The 21,350-nt window shown below is 40.9% G+C and overlaps 1 protein-coding gene across 1 annotated transcript in view; it reads left to right on the top strand.

Moving 5' to 3' along the window:
• fbxl2 (F-box and leucine-rich repeat protein 2) overlaps positions 1 to 21,350 on the top strand; it is a 180,947-nt gene that overhangs the window by 157,548 nt on the left and 2,049 nt on the right. The window contains exons 15-16 of the mRNA XM_072569603.1: positions 609 to 665; positions 16,141 to 16,353. Coding sequence (XP_072425704.1) covers positions 609 to 665; positions 16,141 to 16,353 — 270 coding nt within the window. The remainder of the gene's footprint in view (positions 1 to 608; positions 666 to 16,140; positions 16,354 to 21,350) is intronic.

Here is a 21,350-nt window from a genome sequence, read left to right as displayed (position 1 = left end):
AACAGACCCTTCGGTTCAACCCGTCCATGCCGACCAGATATCCCAACCCAAATCTAGTCCCACCTGCCAGCACCTGGCCCATATCCCTCCAAACCCTTCCTATTCAAATACCCATCCAAATGCCTCTTAAATGTTGCAATTGTACCGGCCTCCACCACTTCCTCTGGCAGCTCAATCTATACACGTACCACCCTCTGTGTGAAAACGTTGCTCCTTCAGTCCCTTTTATATCTTTCCCCTCTCACCCTAAACCTATGCCCTCTAGTTCTGGACTCCCCCAACCCAGGGAAAAGACTTTGTGTCTATTTATCCTATCTGTGCCCCTCATAATTTTGTAAACCTCTATAAGATCACGCCTCAGCCTCCGACGCTCCAGGGAAAACAGCCCCAGTCTGTTCAGCCGCTCCCTGTAGCTCAAATCCTCCAACCCTAAAAGGAGTTATTTTTGGCATGTTGAACTTAAATGCTGAAAATATTTATATTCTATGTTGCCTTGCATGAAGGAGCAATTACTATATGTAAATTGGTTGCCAGAAGACTGGTCTCTTTTGTATGTTTAATATGTTTTTGGTATGTTTAATAACTAATATCTCTCTCTCTTTCCACAGATCACAGACAACACATTGATTCAGTTGTCCATTCACTGTCCTAGGTTAGAGGCACTGGTAAGTGGTTAGCTTTTGTAGTTAAATCATTTGCCTTTTGTAGTCTAGAAGGAATAAAATTTGTTATCTACTCATTTATATTTTCTATTCTCCCCCACAAACTCAACCAACCACTTAACATAAGTTTATCAAGTCTCATGTTGGGTATGAAATTTGTTTGTCTTGCACTTAGTTTCAGGGATCAACAAGTTGAAAATTGGCCTTTATATCTGCTCAAAAATGATAAATATTTATGTACAGCCCAAATAATATAACGTATTCATGGCCCAAATACTATTATAAAGGATTTATATGAACTGTTATCATAGGACTAAGTACGTTAAAATTGTTGACTAGGTTGTCAGTTCCTTGCCAACAGAATATTTATTTTTTGTGAACCCTTTACTGATTGCAGAAATTATCTATTCAGATTAACTAGACAGGCTCAGGACTTGCAATTACAATTAAGTGTAGAAAAATATAAGATTCATACTTGTATAGAAAACACTGATGTACAATGGATTGTTACTGCGCATAACAGAAAAACAAAAGCTATTGGTGTAAGGGGTAACTTATTAATGGAAATCCTAACTTTCAATTAGTATTCAGTCACTGGAGTTCCTGAAGAAGTCAATCTGGTCCTCAAGGTATTTGACTGCTAACAATTAAAGTACACCTTTTCTTAAAGAGAGAAAATTGTAGAAATGCTCAGCAAAAGCAAACCTAAATTAAGTTTTCAGTTTATTACCTTTCACCTGTTCAAGTGCAGTACAGCTAAGATTCCATATGCAGGGCTATAGGGGAAAGACAGGAGTGGGACTAGGCGAGTTGCTGTTGCAAAGAGCTGACATGACAAGTGAATTTGCAGTATTCCTACCCTAATTCAACAAATGTGCTTTATACAAATACATTGAGAATAAAAAGAAAATTGAATGAATTGCAAATACATGTTCACTTTCATGATTCCCGACCCTTGGCTAGAAGAGAGGATTGTACGTAAAATCTTGCTTCAATGTACGTACGAAATTCAAGGTGCGAACGCAAAAAGCCCTTGTGCGATCACGTGGTTTTATCGTTCTGCTTTGCTACGCGCTTATTGAACGCAAAAGCTCTTGGGCCCCACGTGATCTCATTCAGTTCGTCTTTGGCGCGTGCGCTGTGAACAGCTGTCCAAGCATTCTTATGCTATCCGAACAATGGGAAAAATAGATTTGGTTCGCGAACCGGGTCCAGGAACGGATTAAGTTTGTAAATTGAGGCGCTACTGTATCTAAATTCTACAGGGAAAGTAGTAGAATTGGCAGAGTCGCCTTAGTAATTTTATCCTGAAACACTTCAGTGACAAAAGAGGATCAAACAAACATAAGCAGTGGACACTGGGTTGAATTAGTAATGGATTTAAAACTGTAGTAGGAGTTTACACAATGTTAGATTGTGGAAATTCAAGATTAGAGATTAAATAGCCATTAGCAAAAGCAGAGTTGTTTTATTGAGGGATTTTAAAATCTATGTAAATTGAGATAAGTAGGTCAGCACATTTGAGCATAGTAGTGAATTTCTTAAGTGTGTCTGGGGTAATTTTCTAAAACAGAGAGATCCTCAAACCAAAAATGGGGAATATAGCATTGAAATTTTTCAGCAATTACTACATTTTGTCAATAACTGATCTCTGTGAACCTTTTATCTAATAATGATTTTAAAATATAGTTAACTTCAATCTACTATTTAAAAGGGAGGCATTTGGAAATGACTACATAGATTTTCAATTTAGGTAAGGCTGATTTCAATGTATTGAGACAGAAACTGTTCACAGTAAGGTGGGCAAATCAGCTTAATGGCTAATGCAATAAAAAGATCAGCGGGAACTGATTAAACATAATACGCAGAATTAGTCTAGAATTCTTGAGGACAAGAATTCTTGCGGACAAGAATTCTACTTGGATGACTGAAGTGGTATAAATGTGCTTTATAAATAGCAGGTGACTTGTAATATTCTGCTTGGATTGCTGTTGAGGCCCCATTTATTTATTCATCAAATTTATTAACTGTCTGGATGAAGAGGGAATGCCACGCATCCAGATTGAACATGATACAAATATAATGTAGAAGGAAGTATATGTTACAAAGAGAGAAATTAGATGAATGGGAAAGACTATGGCAAATATATTTTGAATGGGCAAATGTGTAGTCATCCACTTAAGACCTGAAAACAGCCAAAATAGAGGGTCCAGATGAAATTGAGGTTAGAGGGTCCCGATTCATTGATGATTAAGATGCCATGATTTAGTACTGAGAATAGTCAAACTTTCTAATGAAATGCTGGTCTTTGTATCTGGTGGAGAGAATGTATGAGTAGAAGATATGCTTCAATTATATGTTACTCCGATTAGACCATGGAACAGCATAGGTTGACATTTGGTGGAGGATATAACGTCTTGGTTGATAACTGGGCTTCAGGGGTTAAATTATGCAGATAAATTAAACATTAGGATTGTTCCCTGAATGTAGAAGTTTTAGACGGTGTTTTCATCGAACTATTAAGTATAAAAGAATTACTTCTGAATGGGAAGGCTAAAATAGGGATGTAACCTAAAAAGACATTTAGTGCCAGATTGTTCAGGAGTAAACATAGGGGAGCATTTCTTACACAAGGGGTGGTAGAAATTTGAAACTCTCTTTATTTTCCACCAACAGCTGCCAGACTCGGTTGGCAGTGCACTCACCTCTTGAGTCAAAATTCCAGGTTTAAGCCCCACTTCAGTTTTTGAAGACAAAAGTCAAGGCTGCCACTTTGTATTGAGGGAGTGCTATATTTTGCATGAAGCACTAAACTAAGGCCTTACCTGCTGTCAGATTGAAGTAAAATATCTTAAATATCCATTGCATCTTTTTCTAACAGAATCAGACATGTTATCCCCAGTGTCATGATCAACATCACACAAAGAATCTGATTATTTGATGTTTGTGGGAGCTTGCTATATTATAAGTGACTACAGTTTAAAAACTTCATAGGCTGTGAAGTGCTTGAGATGACCAGTGGTGATGAGGTTTTTCATATAAAGGCAAATTTTTATTAGTTTGCTTTCATTTGATGGTCTATCAGTTAAGTTTTAAACAGGAGATTAATTGTTGGAAGTTAAGGAAAATATGATAAAGGTGGCTGTGTGGTATTTGGTCATGGATCATCTTAAATGATGCAACAGGCTTGAGGGCCTGATGATATACTACTCTTATCAACATATTTATTGCAGGACAGAATAGAGAGGGTGTTTACAATGAACATTCTGTAGTTTCACAGGATTTGACGATGGATTGATCTGTGGCAAATGGTACTTTAGTAATAAAAAGTCGGAGGAATGAAGACCCATTCAACCCCAACACCAAACCTTTTGATCACCCTATTTGGTACACTAATCTAAATCCAAACTTACCTCCTTTCTGTTCTCTTTTACAAATTACTACTCCACAATTCATTGGGACAAATGTTGACTTCAACTGGTAAATCAGTCTTTTGTGCAGTACCTTTTCAGAGGCATTACAGAAGTCTTGGAGTCACATGGTCTCCTTTGTCAAATTGGTCCTCACTGTACCTGTTCTAAAGTCAGTTGCTGAGTTTAATTGAAACAATAGAAAATAGATGCAGGAGTAGGCCATTCAGCCCTTCGAGCCTGCACCGCCATTCAATTTGATCATGGCTGATCATTCCTAATCAGTATCCTCTTCCTGCCTTATCTCCATAACCCTTGATTCCACTATCCTTGAGAGCTGTATCCAATTCTTTCTTAAATGAATCCAGAGACTGGGCCTCCACTGCCCTCTGGGGCAGAACATTCCACACACCCACTACTCTCCGGGTGAAGAAGTTTCTCCTCATCTCTGTCCTAAATGGTCTACCCCTTATTTATAAGCTGTGTCCTCTGGTTCGGCACTCACCCATCAGCGGAAACATGTTTCCTGCTGCCAGAGTGTCCAATCCTTTCATAATCTTATGTCTCAATCAGATCCCCTCTCAGCCTTCTAAACTCAAGGGCATACAAGCCCAATCACTTCAGTCTTTCCGTGTAAGGTAATCCCGTCATTCCAGGAATTGATCTCGTGAACCTACGCTGCACTCCCTCAATAGCCAGAATGTCTTTCCTCAAATTTGGAGACCAGAACTGCACACAGTACTCCCGGTGTGGTATCACCAGTGCCCTGTACATCTGTAGAAGCACCTCTTTGCTTCTATACTCAATTCCTCTTGTTATGAAGGCCAGCATGCTATTAGCCTTCTTCACTACCTGCTGTACCTGCATGCTTGCCTTCATTGACTGGTGTACAAGAACACCCAGATCTCTCTGTACTGCCCCTTTACCTAAATTGATTCCATTGAGGTAGTAATCTGCCTTCCTGTTCTTGCCACCAAAGTGGATAACCATACATTTATCCACAATTTTATTTTTTCTGTGGGTAAATGTTTTATTAAGTTCTAGACCACGCAATACCTAGTTTCCCTTTGGTAAGGTTTCCACTATAAGGTAACTCAGATTAATAAATACCTGGAAGTGTTTTCAGGCAATATGTACTTGAATACATCAGTTAATTTCAGGTGTACTGTCAATAGTTACATAATAGAAGTCAAAGGAACGAATTAAAATAAAGCCGAGCCTATTGTGTAGCCTTTAAGTTATCAATTGTGATTGAACTCTGTAAAGGAATGAGAAAAAAGCAGGAAAAGCTTAATTTGGCTTGTACTTTCAGACCACATTCCAAAATGTCTGTGACAAAATGTCTAATATGGAATGTTTTCAGTTTAATTATAGGTAATTGAATTGTTTGGCTGAAATGTTCATTATGTAAAATGAATTGTGTCAGAAGCAATGTGATGTATATTTTTCAGTTTGTTTTACTTTAAAAACATGATTAGTGGATGTTCTTCATTGAAGAAAACGGTAATGTTTGGCTTTGTTGTGACCGCTACCTCTGATTCTCTCAATTTATATCATTTATATGAAAAATGGCATACTCCATAAAGCTTTTCAGGACAATTCGCAAAAAATGCTAATATAAAGAGAAAACAACATTAATGTTGTATGCAAAGAGTTTGCTGATTGATTGGCAAGTGGACTCTGGTAGAGGCATTTTCATTGAGAATGTATCAGTTAATGATGAATGACAGCTGCGAAACTTTACATAAATTTTAAACCATGCATGTTGACTCTGGTCAAGTCATTGCCCTGAAAAATAAACTAGAGAATGGCTGTCAACTGTTGTATTGAGTTGAGTTCCTGACTGCAAAGAACAAGTCACTATTAATACACGTAGCTTCCAGTGTATATAAATATACATGTTGGGATTCTTGCAGTTCCACATGCTGTACGATTGATCTAATTGGCAAGCTCGTAAATAAGCCCAAGTCATTTGTTTACAATGCAAGCTTGGTTATGAAATAGGGTGCAGCAAAGTCATTATCTGGGATAGTAGCTCGCCTGATCAGATCATTGCTCCTTGTATATAAGCAACTCGTGAGCAGGTTATGATTTTGAGGTAATAATGGTAGTTAAACTATCAATTGTTCACCCTTTGTGTGAAGATTTGTAGTTCAGGTTCTGTTTCAGGTTGTAAATTGGCTCGCTGAGCTGGAAGGTTTGTTCTTGGTGCTACCTAGCATGGTGCTGAAACGTTGGCATCAGTGAGCTTCCATTGAAGCGCTGGTGTTCTGTCCTGCTTTCTATCTAACATCAAGCAACAGATGGTGATGGCTCCGACTCCACAGCTAGAAAACTGTATTACAGCAGAACTGAAGAAACTCCACAAGACAGGTGAAATTAACAAAACAGACCTCCAAAGAATGAAATCTAAATAATCCAATTTAGCCCGTTTCTATGGATTACCGAAGGTACACAAACCAGGAGCACCACGCCGACCCATAGTCTCACTTCTTGGTACACCGACATACAGACTAGCAAAGGAACTTTCATGCAAACTGAAATATCTAGTAGAAGACTCACGCCACTCTATCCACTCCACCCAAAAATTCCTGAACATCAAGGTAGAGGTCGACGAGGTCATGGTATCCTTCAATATTACGGCCCTATTCACATTAATAAACATCACCCTGGCCAAAGAAACACTGGCTACACTACTAGATAAACCAAGGACACAAAGACCAGGCAACACCAACCCCATCATCAAGGACAGTAAACTCAAACTAGTGGACCTGTGCCCCTCAACACACTCCACCTTCAACAACATGACCTACAAACAAATCAATGGGATACTTATGTGATCACCAATATCAGGATTCTTGGCAGAAGCAGTTATGCAGAGGCTGGAATGAGCAGCCCTGCCCATGAACAAACCAAAGGTTTGGATCCACTATGTAGATGACACTTTTGTCATCACGAAACAGAACAAATTAGAAGAAACTCACCAACACATAAACAGCATTCTTACTGATAGAAAGCTCATCAAAGAGGAAGAGAACAACAACAGACTCACCTTCCTAGATGTCAGTCAAACGAAAAGCTAATGGAGAGCTGCAGACCAGCGTCTATAGGAAATAGACACACAGAGACCAGATACTCAACTACAGGAGCAATCGTCCCTACACACACAAACAGAGCTGCATCCGGATATATTTAAACAAGCTACAACACACTGCAACACCCAGGAACTATGAGATGCTGAAGAAAAACAATTGGCCATGCTAAATTGCCCATAGTGTTAGGTGCATTAGTTAGGGGTATATAGGGTAGGGAAATGGGTCTGGTTGGATGACTCTTCGGAGGGTCGGGGTGGACTTGTTGGGCCAAAGGGCCTGTTTCCATACTGTAGGGAATCTAATCATAACCTTGTTAAAGGAGCAGCATTGTCAATGGTATATGAATTTCAAGTTGGAGATCACTGTACAAACAGTCATTTATATTACTGGATTGTGTTATAAATTACATGTATAAAGGGTCTAAAGGTATGGTTACTAAGTTTACTGATAACAATGATGTCTTCCTTCAGTGTCAATAGATCAAAATCCTGGAACTTACTCTCTGACAGCATTGTGACCTGCACCAAACGGACTGCAGCAATTCAAGAAGGCAGCTAACCACCAATTTCTTGGGCAAATAGGGCCATAAATAGGGCAATAAATGCTGGCCCAGCCAGATAAGCCCAAATGAAAGAATTAACTAATTAAGAAGAAAATAGCAAAATTAGTTGTGAAGAGGTTGTAAGAAGGCCTTAGAAGAGCATGGGTTAAGTGAATAGCCAAAGATTTGACAAATGAAATATAATGTGGGAAATTGAGAAATCTTCCATTTTGGCAAGAAGAATAAAGAGGCCTATTATCTTAATGGTGAGAGATTGCAGAGCCACCGAGATAGAGGGATTTGGGTGTCCTTGTGCACAAAGCACACAAGATTAGTTTGCAGGCAGAACAAGTAATTGTGAAAATTCATGGAATGTTATTGATTATTGTGAAGGGAATTGAATGCAAAAGGTGGAGGTGGTTATACTTCAGCTATAGAGAGCACTGATGAGACTACCTACTGAAGAACTACATACAGTATTCGTCACCTTATTTAAGAAAGAATGTTAATGCCTTGGAAGCAAACCAGAGAAAATTTACTAAACTAATACTTGGAATAGTTGGGTTATCTTATGAGGAAAAATTGGACAAGCTAGGCTTGTATCCACTGGAGTTTGTAAGAATATAGAATCACAGATGTACAGCACGGAAACAGACCCTTTGGACCAACTCGTCCATGCTGACCAGATATCCTAAATTGATCTTGTCCTATTTGCCAGCATTTGGCCTATATCCCTCTAAGCCCTTCCTATTCATATACCCATCCAGATGCTTTCTAAATGTTGTAATTGTACCAGCTTCCACCATTTCTTCTGGCAGCTCATTCCATACACACACCATCCTCTGAGTGAAAAAGTTGCTCCTTAGGTTTTTTTTATATCTTTCCCCCCTCACCCTAAACTGTATGCCCTCTAGTTCTGGACTCCCCCAACCTAGGGAAATGACTTTGTTTATTTACCCTATCCATGCCTCTCATGATTTTATAAGCCTCTATAAAGTCACTCCTCAGCCTCCGACACTCTAGGGAAATCAACCATAGCCTATTCAGCCTCTCCATATAGCTCAACCCTCCAACGCTGGCAACATCCTTGTATATCATTTCTGAACCCTTTCAAGTCTCAGGGAGACAAGAATTGCACAGTGTTCTAAAAGTGGCCTTACCAATGTCCTTTATAACCGCAACATGACCTCCCAACTCTTACGCTCAATGCTCTGACCAATGACCACCTTCACTGTCCTATTTACCAGAGACTCCACTTTGAAGGAGCTATGAACCTGCATGCCAAAGTCTCTTTGTTCGCCAACATTCCCCAGGGTCTTACCATTAAGTGTACAAGTCCTGCCGTGATTTGCCTTTCCAAAGTGCAGCACCTCACATTTATTGAAATCAAACTCCATCTACCACTCCTCAGCCTATTGGCGCATCTGATCAAGATCCCATTGTACTCTGAGGTAACCTCCTTCGCTGTCCACTACAACTCCAATGTTACTAACTTACTAACTATATCTCTTATGCTCACATCCAAATCGTTTATATAACTGATGAAAAGCAGTGGACCCAGCAACGATCCTTGTGGCACATCGCTGGTCATAGGCCTCCTGTCTGAAAAGCAACCCTCCACCACCACCCTCTGATTTCTATCTTCAAGCCAGTTCTGTATCCAAATGGCTAGTTCTCCCTATATTCCGTATGATCTAACCTTGCTAACCAGTCTACCATGAGGAACCTCTTCGTACACCTTATTCAAGTTAGCAATTTTTGAGAAGATTGGTAGCTCAGGTTGTAAGTTAGCCTGCTGAACTGTAAGATTTTTTTTTCCAAATAGATCGCATCCGCTGCTGTCCCCTCATCAATCCTCTTCATTACTTCTTCAAAAAACTCAATCAAATTAGTGAGACATAATTTCCCATGCATAAACTCTGATGTAGCTTAAGAAGAACCTGAGGTATCCTGATAGGGTGATGTGGAAAGGAGGTTTGCCCTTGTGGAAGAATCTGGTCCTAGGATGTCACGGTTTAAAAATAAGGGATTGCTTGTTCAAAACAGCTGAGGAGAACATTTTGTTTCACTCACTTAGTCGTGAGTAGTTAAAACTCTTCCTGCAAAGGCAGTGGAAGCAGAGTCTTGAAATATTTTTCAGACTGAGGCAGATTATTGAAAGGCATGTGGGCAAAAGGTTATTGCAATACGGGCTATGAAATTGTCATCAGATCAGCCATGATCTTATTAAGTAGGCTTGATGTGCTGAGTGGCCTCCTCTTTCACCTCCTATATTGGTGTGTGTGGAGGTGTCTCCTCTGGACTGACTGCTGGCTTTAACTGATGTTTATCTTGAAGGGTCAAATTCTGTTGGATCAGATTTCGATCTTGAAATAATTTTCGTGGAAACAGTTCCTTGAGTCGTCTTGGAACCAATGAATTTCCGTGGTGATGCAAAGAATAATTGATTTATTGTTGTCACATGTACCTAGATAGTGAAAGGTGCTGCTTTCCATACTACACAGGTAGATTGTACCATACAAAGTGCATCAGGACAGCAGAGCAGACTGCAGAATAGTGTTACAGGTACAGAGTGAGAGATCTGTTCAAAAGTTCCTTTCAAAAGTCTGATAATGGGGAAGAAGCTGTTTCTTGATCTATTCATAAGTGTATACTACCTTTTATATCTTCTGCCTGACAGAATAGGGTAGAAGAGAGTTTAACTGTGGTAGGGGAGTCTTTGATTATGCTGGTTGCTTTCCTGAGGCAGCAGAAAGTATACATGGAATCAATGATGTAAGGCTGGTTCGCATGATGGACTGGGCTGTGTTTATGACTGTAGTTTCTTGCAGTCTTGGGAAGAGCAATTGCCAAACCAGCCCATGATGCATCGAGATAGAGGAGTGTATGATAGCCAGATTTCAAAATGGTTGAGATCTGAGAAACTAGTGTTAATATAATGCAAAGGTTAAAGACTGGCAGAATGATGCCTTTAGCAAATCAGGCTATTATAACAGATTTTGAGCAGCAATGATGGAATAAGTAAATTCCATAATACCCAAGGAACAGTTAATGAGTACTTTCAGATCTGACGTAAATACAGGTTGTGTTTTGCTATGACACGTATTTCGTTAATGTGAGTTTGCTGTAATGTGATTGATGAATTGGCGGTACTGTGTCTCAAGTGCAAACTTTTAAAGCATGAATAGGTTGTGATGCAATTCCAGCCCCTTTAGTTTAAATGGTGCTGATATTGTGCGATTTTCGTATAACACTGGGTGTACAAGAACTACCATGTTTTCGCAGAACAGACTGTATCATTTTGATTGATCATTTTGATTAGTGGAGATGCAGGGATGAAAGCAAAGTACTGCAACTACTGGAATTTATTTTTGAATGCTGGAGAAACTCAGCAAGTCTGGCAGCATCTCTGTAGAGATAAAAGAGTTAATGTTTCAGGTCTGTTATGAATCTTTAGAACTCTGGAGATGTGAACTCCAAAGGAGCAGAGAGGCAGAGGCTGAATCCTCATGCATTTTGAGGAAGGGTTTGAAAATAATGAATCATCTTTAAAAAAAATGATATTGGCATTTAGTTTTCAGTGTTCATTTTTCAACAGTATGAGGCACAGATTGGTTTAACTGTTCTCCCAATTCATTAAGTACAGTAATTAAGATTAATGCAAGGTCAAGGAACCTAAAAATGCCACCTCCTTTAGCTTTGATAACACATTAAGATTGCTGAAGAGATTTGCAATTCCATGTAAAATAACTGCAGTAGGCGTATCTAAAGTGATTTAGTTTTCAGAGAGATGCCTAGCCTGTTGAGTAAATCTATGAAAAAGGCACAAATGAAAGTTGACATGGAGCCTATTGAAATTTAGATTTTAAGTGAGTCGATTTGTAATAACATTATTGTATTCCGTTCACAAAGTCTGGTTTTTCTAATCAGCATTAGACAAATATTAATGTCAACAGTCAATGAAAATCAGAAGAAAAAAGCAATTTGTTTAGAGGTTGCATAACCTATTTGATCATTCCTCCTAATATTATTCTTAAAAGAACACTCTGAAAGGAATCATGTGATGATCAATAAAATGTTGGATAAAATTTGAACTGAATTAAACTGCAAGTTTGCAATCACCCTGGCATGGGTAAGTTGTGCAGAACAATTCGTTGCAGATGATTGGAGGGTGCAGTCACTACCAACTAAATTTTGTCTTCTATTGTGCAATAGTCCTCCTGCTTTAGAGGTTACTATGGTTAATTCAATTTGTTGTTCTTGACAGCATTACACAGGCAGGTTTTCATCAAGCTGAGGTCTTGCAGCAAGTGTGGAGAGCACTGAAGCATCCTAATAAGAGCAGAGGTTTAAATTTCAAATTTGGTGTATTCGTAAGAAGTTGTAAGGAATTGATATCTAAAATATTATTAAGATGATACAAGGGCTTCTGCTTCAGCTGCTCTTTTCAGGCAGTGAATTCCACCTTCTGGGCAAAATGAATTTCCTATCAGCCCCTCTAGATCTTCTGCCCCTTACCTTAAATCTATCATTTCTTTCCCTTGGTAGATGAATCAGTTCTGTCCTGTCTGTGCCCCTCAATTCATCTCAATTATGTAAGCTCTGCTGTAAGGAAAACAAGATTCAAAAAGTGTGGCACTGGAAAAGCACAGCAGACCAGACTGCATCTGAGGAGCAGGACAGTCAATGGTTTGGGCATAAGCCCTTCATCATGTGTCTGAAACATCGACTCCCCTGCTTCTCAGATGTTGCCTGACCTGCTGTGCTTTTCCAGTGCCACACTTTCTTTCAACTCTACAATCTTTCTTCATAACTACGACTCTCCAACCCAGGCAATATTCTAGTAAATCTCCTGTGCAATCACATCCCTCCTAAAATGTGGATTCAAGAATTGCAGACTGTAGTCTAGTTGTGGCCTAATTGACTTCTTATACAGTTCCAGCATAACTTCTCTGCTCTAAAATGCTCTGTCTCAGCTAATAAAGTATCCAATATACTATCTTAACCACTTTATCAACCTGTCCTGCTATTTTAAGGAACTGGAGGATTTGCACACTATGGTCTCTCTGACCCTCTGTGATCCCCAGGGTCTTACCATTCATTATGTATTGCATTGCCTTGTTTGTCCTGCCCAATTTCATCACGTTTGTCACACCTATCCAGATTGAATTTGCCACACATCATCTGACCAACCTATCTATATTGTCCTGTAAGTTAAGGATATGCTTCTCCCTATTTACCAGCCTAACCATTTTCATATCATCTGCACCCACTGATCAACCTTCCCAATCATTCAAGTCTAAATTGTGTATATAAACTACCAACAGCAAGGTCTTGTAAAGTGACTTCAAACATTTCATTATGTTCAAAGTGCTATATTTATTAAGTTCTATGTATTCATGAAGCATTGTACCTTTTTTTATTCATTGGACGAGGGTGTCACAAGCTAGGCCAGCATATATTGCCCATCCTTAATTGCCCAAAGGGCAGTTATGTGTCAACCACATTGCTGTGAGTCTGAGGCCAAACCACTTTCGAATAGCAGATTCCTTCCCTAAAGGATATAGTGAACCAGATTTTTATTAAAACAATGGGTTCAAGGTCATCATTAGATACAATTTAAAATTGCTATTAGGTGTAAATTTCACCATCTGCCATAGCAGGATTTGGTCCCCAGAACATTAGGTAAAAACAATAACTGCAGATGCTGGAAACCAAATACTGGATTAGTGGTGCTGGAAGAGCACAGCAGTTCAGGCAGCATCCAACGAGCACCCAAATCGACGCTTCGGGCAGAAGCCCTTCATCAGGAATAAAGGCAGTGAGCCTGAAGTGTGGAGAGATAAGCTAGAGGAGGGTGAGGGTGGGGAGAGAGTAGCATAGAGTATAATGGGTGAGTGGGGGAGGAGATGAAGGTGATAGGTCAAAAAGGAGAGGTTGGAGTGGATAGGTGGAAAAGGAGATAGGCAGGTCAGACAAGTCAAGGAGACAGTGCTGAGCTGGAAGTTTGAAACTAGGATGAGGTGGGGGAAGGGGAAATGAGGAAACTGTTGAAGTCCACATTGATGCCCTGGGGTTGAAGTGTTCCGAGGAGGAAGATGAGGCGTTCTTCCTCCAGGCGTCTGGTGGTGAGGGAGCGGCGATGAAGGAGGCCCAGGACCTCAATGTCCTCGGCAGAGTGGGAGGGGGAGTTGAAATGTTAGGCCACGGGGCGGTTTGGTTGATTGGTGCGGGTGTCCCGGAGATGTTCCCTAAAGCGTTCTGCTAGGAGGCACCCAGTCTCCCCAATGTAGAGGAGACTGCATCGGGAGCAACGGATACAATAAATGATATTAGTGGATGTGCAGGTAAAACTTTAGGGCCTTGGATAGAGGTGAGGGAGGAGGTGTGGGCACAGGTTTTACAGTTCCTGCGGTGGCAGGGGAAAGTGCCAGAATGGGAGGGTGGGTCGTAGGGGGGTGTGGACCTGACCAGGTAGTCACGGAGGGAACGGTCTTTGCGGAAGGCGGAAAGGGGTGGGGGAGGGAAATATATCCCTGGTCTTTTTGGAGGTGGCGGAAATGTCGGCGGATGATTTGGTTTATGCAAAGGTTTGTAGGGTGGAAGGTGAGCATCAGGGGCGTTCTGTCCTTGTTACGGTTGGAGGGGTGGGGTCTGAGGGCGGAGGTGCGGGATGTGGACGAGATGCGTTGGAGGGCACCTTTAACCACGTGGGAAGGGAAATTGCCGTCTCTAAAGGAGGAGGCCATCTGGTGTGTTCTATGGTGGAACTGGTCCTCCTGGGAGCAGATACGGCGGAGGCAGAGAAATTGGGAATACGGGATGGCATTTTTGCAAGAGATAGGGTGGGAAGAGGTGTAATCCAGGTAGCTATGGGAGTCGGTGGGTTTGTAAAAAAAAGTCAGTGTCAAGTCGGTCATCACTAATGGAGATGGAGAGGTCCAGGAAGGGGAGGGAGGTGTCAGAGATGGTCCAGGTAAATTTAAGGTCAGGGTGGAATGCGTTGGTGAAGTTGATGAATTGCTCAACCTCCTCACGGGAGCACAAGGTGGCGACAATGTAGCGGAGGAAGAGGTGGGGAGTGGTGCCGGTGTAATTACGGAAGATCAACTGCTCTACATAGCCAACAAAGAGACAGGCATAGCTGGGGCCCATACGTGTGCCCATGGCTACGCCTTTGGTCTGGAGGAAGTGGGAAGATTCAAAGGAGAAATTGTTAAGGGTGAGGACCAGTTCGGCCAAACGAATGAGAGTGTCAGTGGAAGGGTACTGTTGGGGATGTCTGGAGAGGAAAAAACTGAGGGCTTGGAGGCCCTGGTCATGGCGGATGGAGGTGTAGAGGGATTGGATATCCATGGTGAAGATGAGGCATTGGGGGCCAGGGAAACTGAAGTCTTGGAGGAGATGGAGGGCGTGGGTGGTATCTCGAACGTATGTGGGGAGTTCCTGGACTAGGGGGGATAGGACAGTGTCGAGGTAGGTAGAGATGAGTTCAGTGGGGCAGGAGCATGCTGAGACAATGGGTCGGCCAGGGTGGTCAGGCTTGTGGATCTTGGGAAGGAGGTAGAACCAGGCAGTGCGGGGTTCCCGGACTATGAGGTTGGAAGCTGTGGGTGGGAGATCTCCTGAGGTGCTGAGGTTCTGTATGGTCTGGGAGATGATGGTTTGGTGATGGGAGGGTGGGGTCATTGTCGAGGGGGCAGTACATTTGCTTGAGTCTCTGAATTAATAGTCTAGCGATAATACCACTAGGCAGTTGATTTCTCCTAAGTCTAGTCTTGCAATATTTGAAAGGAAATTCCAATGATTTGTTTGAAACTTATTTGTTGCTTCTCAAACTGAGAACCATAAACCTTTGGAAATAAAAACAAACTGCTGGAAATAATCAGATATGGCTGCATATACGTAGAGAGAATGCTGGGTTAACATTTCACATCTGCAACCTTTTATACAGAAATAGGGAACGTTATGACCCTGTGAAGAAAGGGAGAAAGGACATATGCGAAGTCATGTGGAAAGGTGGGGGCAGAAAAATTATTGACATAGGACTGGTTTTGTTTACACTTTTGCCGTCTTTGCTTTCTATTTCCCTCGTATTTGATCATATGCTTTTGCTCCTCTGTCTTCATCAAAGCCCCATACACTCCTTCAGGTGAAGACTGATTCATTCATGGCTTTCAAAAGGGAGTTGCATATTTGCAGGAAACTGGCATATGGAACTAGCTGTGTAGATCTTGCTGAGAACCTGCATATGGTGCCCTCTTAGCTGTAAATATTACATATTCCTAACTATATGTATTTCTGAAGCAGACTGTGAAGTGACACCTTTGCCAATTATATACTTTTGCAATCCAAGGAAATAAAAGTTGTTGATATTTCATCAATTCTGTTTTGTAATGTAAATCACATTTTTAGTTATTTTTGTCTTGCAGAGTTTATCTCATTGTGAACTGATTACAGATGATGGTATCCGTCACTTAAGCAACAGTCCCTGTGGCCATGAAAGACTTCAGGTTGTAGAATTGGACAACTGTCCCCTCATCACTGATGTGACACTTGAACACTTGAAGAACTGTCACAACCTGGAGAGAATAGAATTGTATGACTGTCAGCAAGTCACTCGGGCAGGAATCAAAAGAATAAGGGTAAAGGACAATTTTGGCTCAATTTCTTCATTTTTGACTAACAGTGTACCAGATTGAATTTCAGTGCTTGAGAATTGTGCTAAATTGAATACCTGGTGTTATACTGACCACATTGGCCGGGCAAGTCTGATTTAATTGTCTGTCTGGTCTTAAGTTTGTTGGGCTAAGCAGGCTAATGTAAATTTGTTTCCGCACTAACTGAATTTGATGTGACAATTGAGTTTCCTACCATCCTTGCCAGTGGTATGTTTATTTAGAGCAGCTCAGGGGAGATTATTACTGAACAGTAATATAGTCTGTGTATGGTTACTCCTTGAATAATAATTTTTCTGAAGTCACCATGGAAAAGAGATTGAAAGGTCATCACCAAAAGAGGGAGAAATTGAAAAGGAATTCTAATTAAAATTGACAGCAAATGAGATAAAGGAATTAGTGTTCAAGATGATGCAAAATAGGCAGAATTGGAATATAGTCATAGAGATGTACAACGCGGAAACAGACCCTTCAGACCAACTAGTCCATGCTGACCAGATATCCCAACCTAATCTACACCCCTTTGCCAGCACTTGGCCATATCCCTCTAAACCCTTCATATTAATAAATCCATCCAGATGCATTTTAAATGTTGCGCTTTCTCTGGCAGCTCATTCCATATATGCACCCCCCCCCCCCCGTGAAAGATTTTCCCCTTAGGTCCCTTTTTATATCTTTCTGCTCCCCCCCCCCCCCCCCCCACCCACCCACCCAAACCTATGCCCTCTAGTTCTGGACACCCCACCCCAGGGAAAAAGACTTTGTCTATTTATTCCTATCCATTGTCCCTCATGATTTTATAAAATTCTGAGGTCACCCCTCAGCCTTTAATGCTCCCAGTGCCTCCTATTTAATACTATTGACTGCAATGGAATTGAACATTAAGCATTGTGACCGATCCAACAGTGCCTGCAGTGAATTTCTAGTCCCTTATTTTCTAGACATAAGGGACAGTGTGATGTGTCGAGAAACTGACCGAACAAAGATTGACTGGTTTCAACTTAAAACCACTTCTTGTTGATTTTCTGTTACATAAAATAATGGACAATACAAATTTCTGCAGTACATTTGAGTGTTTTAAATCTACAAACCTGGAAAGTGTAGACCTAATTAAAGTATTGACACGATTGTTTTAACTCATTGGCCTTAATTTTAGTGTGAGTACAGTAAAGGTCCACATGAACTTGATAGCTGGTAGTCAACTGAGACATCAGCCACATTTAAATAAAACTTTCTGGACTCTTTTCTGAAATACAGTCAAGAAGCACAAATATTAGACTTTGAGCTGTTGGAGGGGTCATATATTGTGCATTAGGAAATTGTGTCGAAAATGAACTTGGAATTGCATTTGGTTCTGTTGCTAAAATTTATTTGGATAATCGATTTGAACACTATGAACAGTTGGGCAGTATAATAAAAATCTTTTCTTCAAAAATAATTCTTTGACATATTTAGAAGTAAATAGACGTGTTAACTCTGCTTTCTTTCCATAGATGCTACCAGATCTGCTGAGTGTTGCTAGCAATTTGTTTGCATTTCAGATCTCCAGCATCTGCAGTTCCTTGTCTGATATATAAATACAAGTGTTCCCTGATATGATCTGTTGTGCTTATTGCAAAGAATAAGCATTTTAATAAAGGTGTCCCATCCTCCACCAAATTTAAATGCATTGGGGGAAATAATTAGAGGAACCTCGATTATCTGAAGGTCACGGGCGGGCAGTATTTCGTTCGGTTAATCGAATTCCAGATCATTGAACGCCAGATAACTTAGTTTAGCTGAGCTTAGGGGCCTTGCAATCTTGCTGGATAATCCAATATTTGGATAATTGAATGCCGAATGATCGAGGTTCCTCTGTGCACAGTTTAATTAGTGTGCCCTAGTCTGTTCTTAATTTGAACAGACTGACCCAGCATCAGAGATTGCAGATAACACAAATAGATTGTTTTGCACTAGATTTATTGATTCCACCCTGATTATGATGGCTGAATTGACAATCTTGTTTGTTTTGATGCATATAATATGGTTTTCCTTTATTGATGAAAGCTGTTTAGAAGAGAGAGCAGGAGAAATTTAAAACTGTTCTTGACACAGCCTCGTAATTCTATCTGCATTAATACTAGAAGTGACTATGTCGACACTGGAATTAAATCCATGCCAACCATAATCCCAGACTAAACTAATCCCACTTGCCTGCACTTGGCCCCTCCAAACACTTCTTATTCATGTACTTCCTAAATGTCTTTTTAAACATTGTAACTGTACATGCATATTTGGTGTGGCATTTGTGACAAAAAAAGGAAGAAAATGTAATGTTCAGCATTCTAATTCTAAAGGATGTAAAATTTGGATAATATGCCTGAAAAAAAAAATCCAGAGTACTGAGTTCACCACCAAGATTCTTTTTTACTGAATGAGTCCTTTCATCCAAATAATTTACAGTAAAGGGAATATGTACTTTTAAAAATCTGTTTGATCCAATTTTCTTCAATTTTGGAAGTTTGTATACTGCGTTAGTTCCAGTCATTTTATGATCAGGTTAATATTGTAATCATTAGTTAGTATCTAAAATTAAAGGTATTTTTCATTGATCACATTTATGGGAAAGATATATATATATACACAAGAATTTTTTCCACCACAATAAATGGTGATAATTATCTTGTCAAATAAGAACTTGCTATCAAAGGACCATTAGTGAGAAGAACCATGTGACTGAACATGGATCATTCTTCTTAGTTTTTAGCTTAGAGACAGTGTCCCTATCATTTGAACGAGGAAGCCCCTCATAGGATCAAGGATAACCCCAAGGCATTCTATGCGTATGTGAGAAACCTGAGAATGACAAGAACGAGGGTAGGTCCGATCAAGGACAGTGGTGGGAGACTGTGTATTGAGTCGGAAGAGATAGGAGAGGTCTTGAACAAGTACTTCTCTTCAGTATTTACGAACGAGAGGGACTGTATTGTTGAAGAGGAGAGTGTGAAACGGACTGATAAGCTAGAAGAGATATCTGTTAGGAAGGAAGATGTGTTGGACATTTTGAACAACTTGAGGATAGACAAGTCCCCCGGGCCTGACGGGATATATCCTAGGATTATGTGGGAAGCAAGAGAGGAAATTGCAGTACCGTTGGCAATGATCTTCTCGTCTTCACTGGCAACGGGGGTGGTACCAGGGGACTGGAGAGTAGCGAATGTTGTGCCCCTGTTCAAAAAAGGGAATAGGGATAACCCCGGGAATTACAGGCCAGTTAGTCTTACTTCTGTGGTAGGCAAAGTAATGGAAAGGGTACTGAGGGATAGGATTTACGAGTATCTGGAACGGCACTGCTTGATTAGGGACAGCCAGCACGGATTTGTGAAGGGTAGGTCTTGCCTTACAAGTCTTATTGAATTCTTCGAGGAGGTGACCAAGCATGTGGATGAGGGTAGAGCAGTGGATGTAGTGTACATAGATTTTAGTAAGGCATTTGATAAGGTTCCCCATGGTAGGCTTATGCGGAAAGTCAGGAGGCATGGGATAGAGGGAAATTTGGCCAATTGGATAGAAAACTGGCTAACCGGTCGAAGTCAGAGAGTGGTAGTAGATGGTAAATATTCAGCATGGAGTCCAGTTACAAGTGGAGTTCCGCAGGGATCAGTTCTGGGTCCTCTGCTGTTTGTAATTTTTATTAATGACTTAGATGAGGGAGTCGAAGGGTGGGTCAGTAAATTTGCAGATGATACAAAGATAGCTGGAGTTGTGGACAGTGAGGAGGGCTGTTGTCGGCTGCAGAGGGACTTAGATATGATGCAGAGCTGGGCTGAGGAGTGGCAGATGGAGTTCAACCCTGCCAAGTGTGAAGTTGTCCATTTTGGAAGAACAAATAAGAATGCGGAATACAGGGTTAATGGTAGGGTTCTTGGTCAGGTGGAGGAACAGAGGGATCTTGGGGTCTATGTACATAGATCTTTGAAGGTTGCCACTCAGGTGGATAGAGTTTGTAAGAAGGCCTATGGAGTATTATCGTTCATTAGCAGAGGGATTGAATTCAAGAGTCGTGAGGTGATGTTGCAGCTGTACAGGACTTTGGTTAGGCCACATTTGGAGTACTGTGTGCAGTTCTGGTCGCCTCACTTTAGGAAAGATGTGGAAGCTTTGGAGAGGGTGCAGAGAAGATTTACCAGGATGTTGCCTGGAATGGAGAGTAGGTCGTACGAGGATAGGTTGAGAGTTCTCGGCCTTTTCTCGTTGGAACGGCGAAGGATGAGGGGTGACTTGATAGAGGTTTATAAGATGATCAGAGGAATAGATAGAGTAGACAGTCAGAAACTTTTTCCCCGGGTACAACAGAGTGTTACAAGGGGACATAAATTTAAGGTGAAGGGTGGAAGGTATAGGGGAGATGTCAGGGGTGGGTTCTTCACCCAGAGAGTGGTGGGGGCATGGAATGCGCTGCCCGTGGGAGTGGTAGAGTCAGATTCATTGGCGACCTTTAAGCGGCATTTAGATAGGTACATGGATGGGTGCTTAATCTAGGATAGAAGTTCGGCACAACATCGTGGGCCGAAGGGCCTGTTCTGTGCTGTATTGTTCTATGTTCTATGTTCTAAGCCCAGGTTCAAGCCAGAGGTCAAATTGTTATGGTCCAAGTAGGAACCAAAGGCAAAACTGAGTTTCTACTGAGGCACAAGAGTATGTAATAAAAAATAATAACCCTAGATTACCACCTGATTTATGAGCAAAGTAGCCAAGTCACTTTTTAAAGGTTTAAAATTGAGTCAGAAGACTGGAAGGGGGAACTGACCTAAACTGAATGCCTAATGCACAACTTTCCTCACTTTTTAAAAAATAAACTGTCCCAGTGAAAAGCAAAACCCCATGATAAATGAGGACACTCCTGCTTTTTAAAAGCAATTGGCTACAAGTTGATCATGAAATCCCCTCAAAATCTCACATTCAAACACTAAATAATTGATGAT

Source organism: Chiloscyllium punctatum, chromosome 5 (genome assembly GCF_047496795.1).
Source record: "Chiloscyllium punctatum isolate Juve2018m chromosome 5, sChiPun1.3, whole genome shotgun sequence".
NCBI classification, from domain to species: Eukaryota; Metazoa; Chordata; class Chondrichthyes; order Orectolobiformes; family Hemiscylliidae; genus Chiloscyllium; species Chiloscyllium punctatum.
Note: the sequence above shows the minus strand (reverse complement) of the source record. Positions and strands in the feature narration are given on the sequence as shown.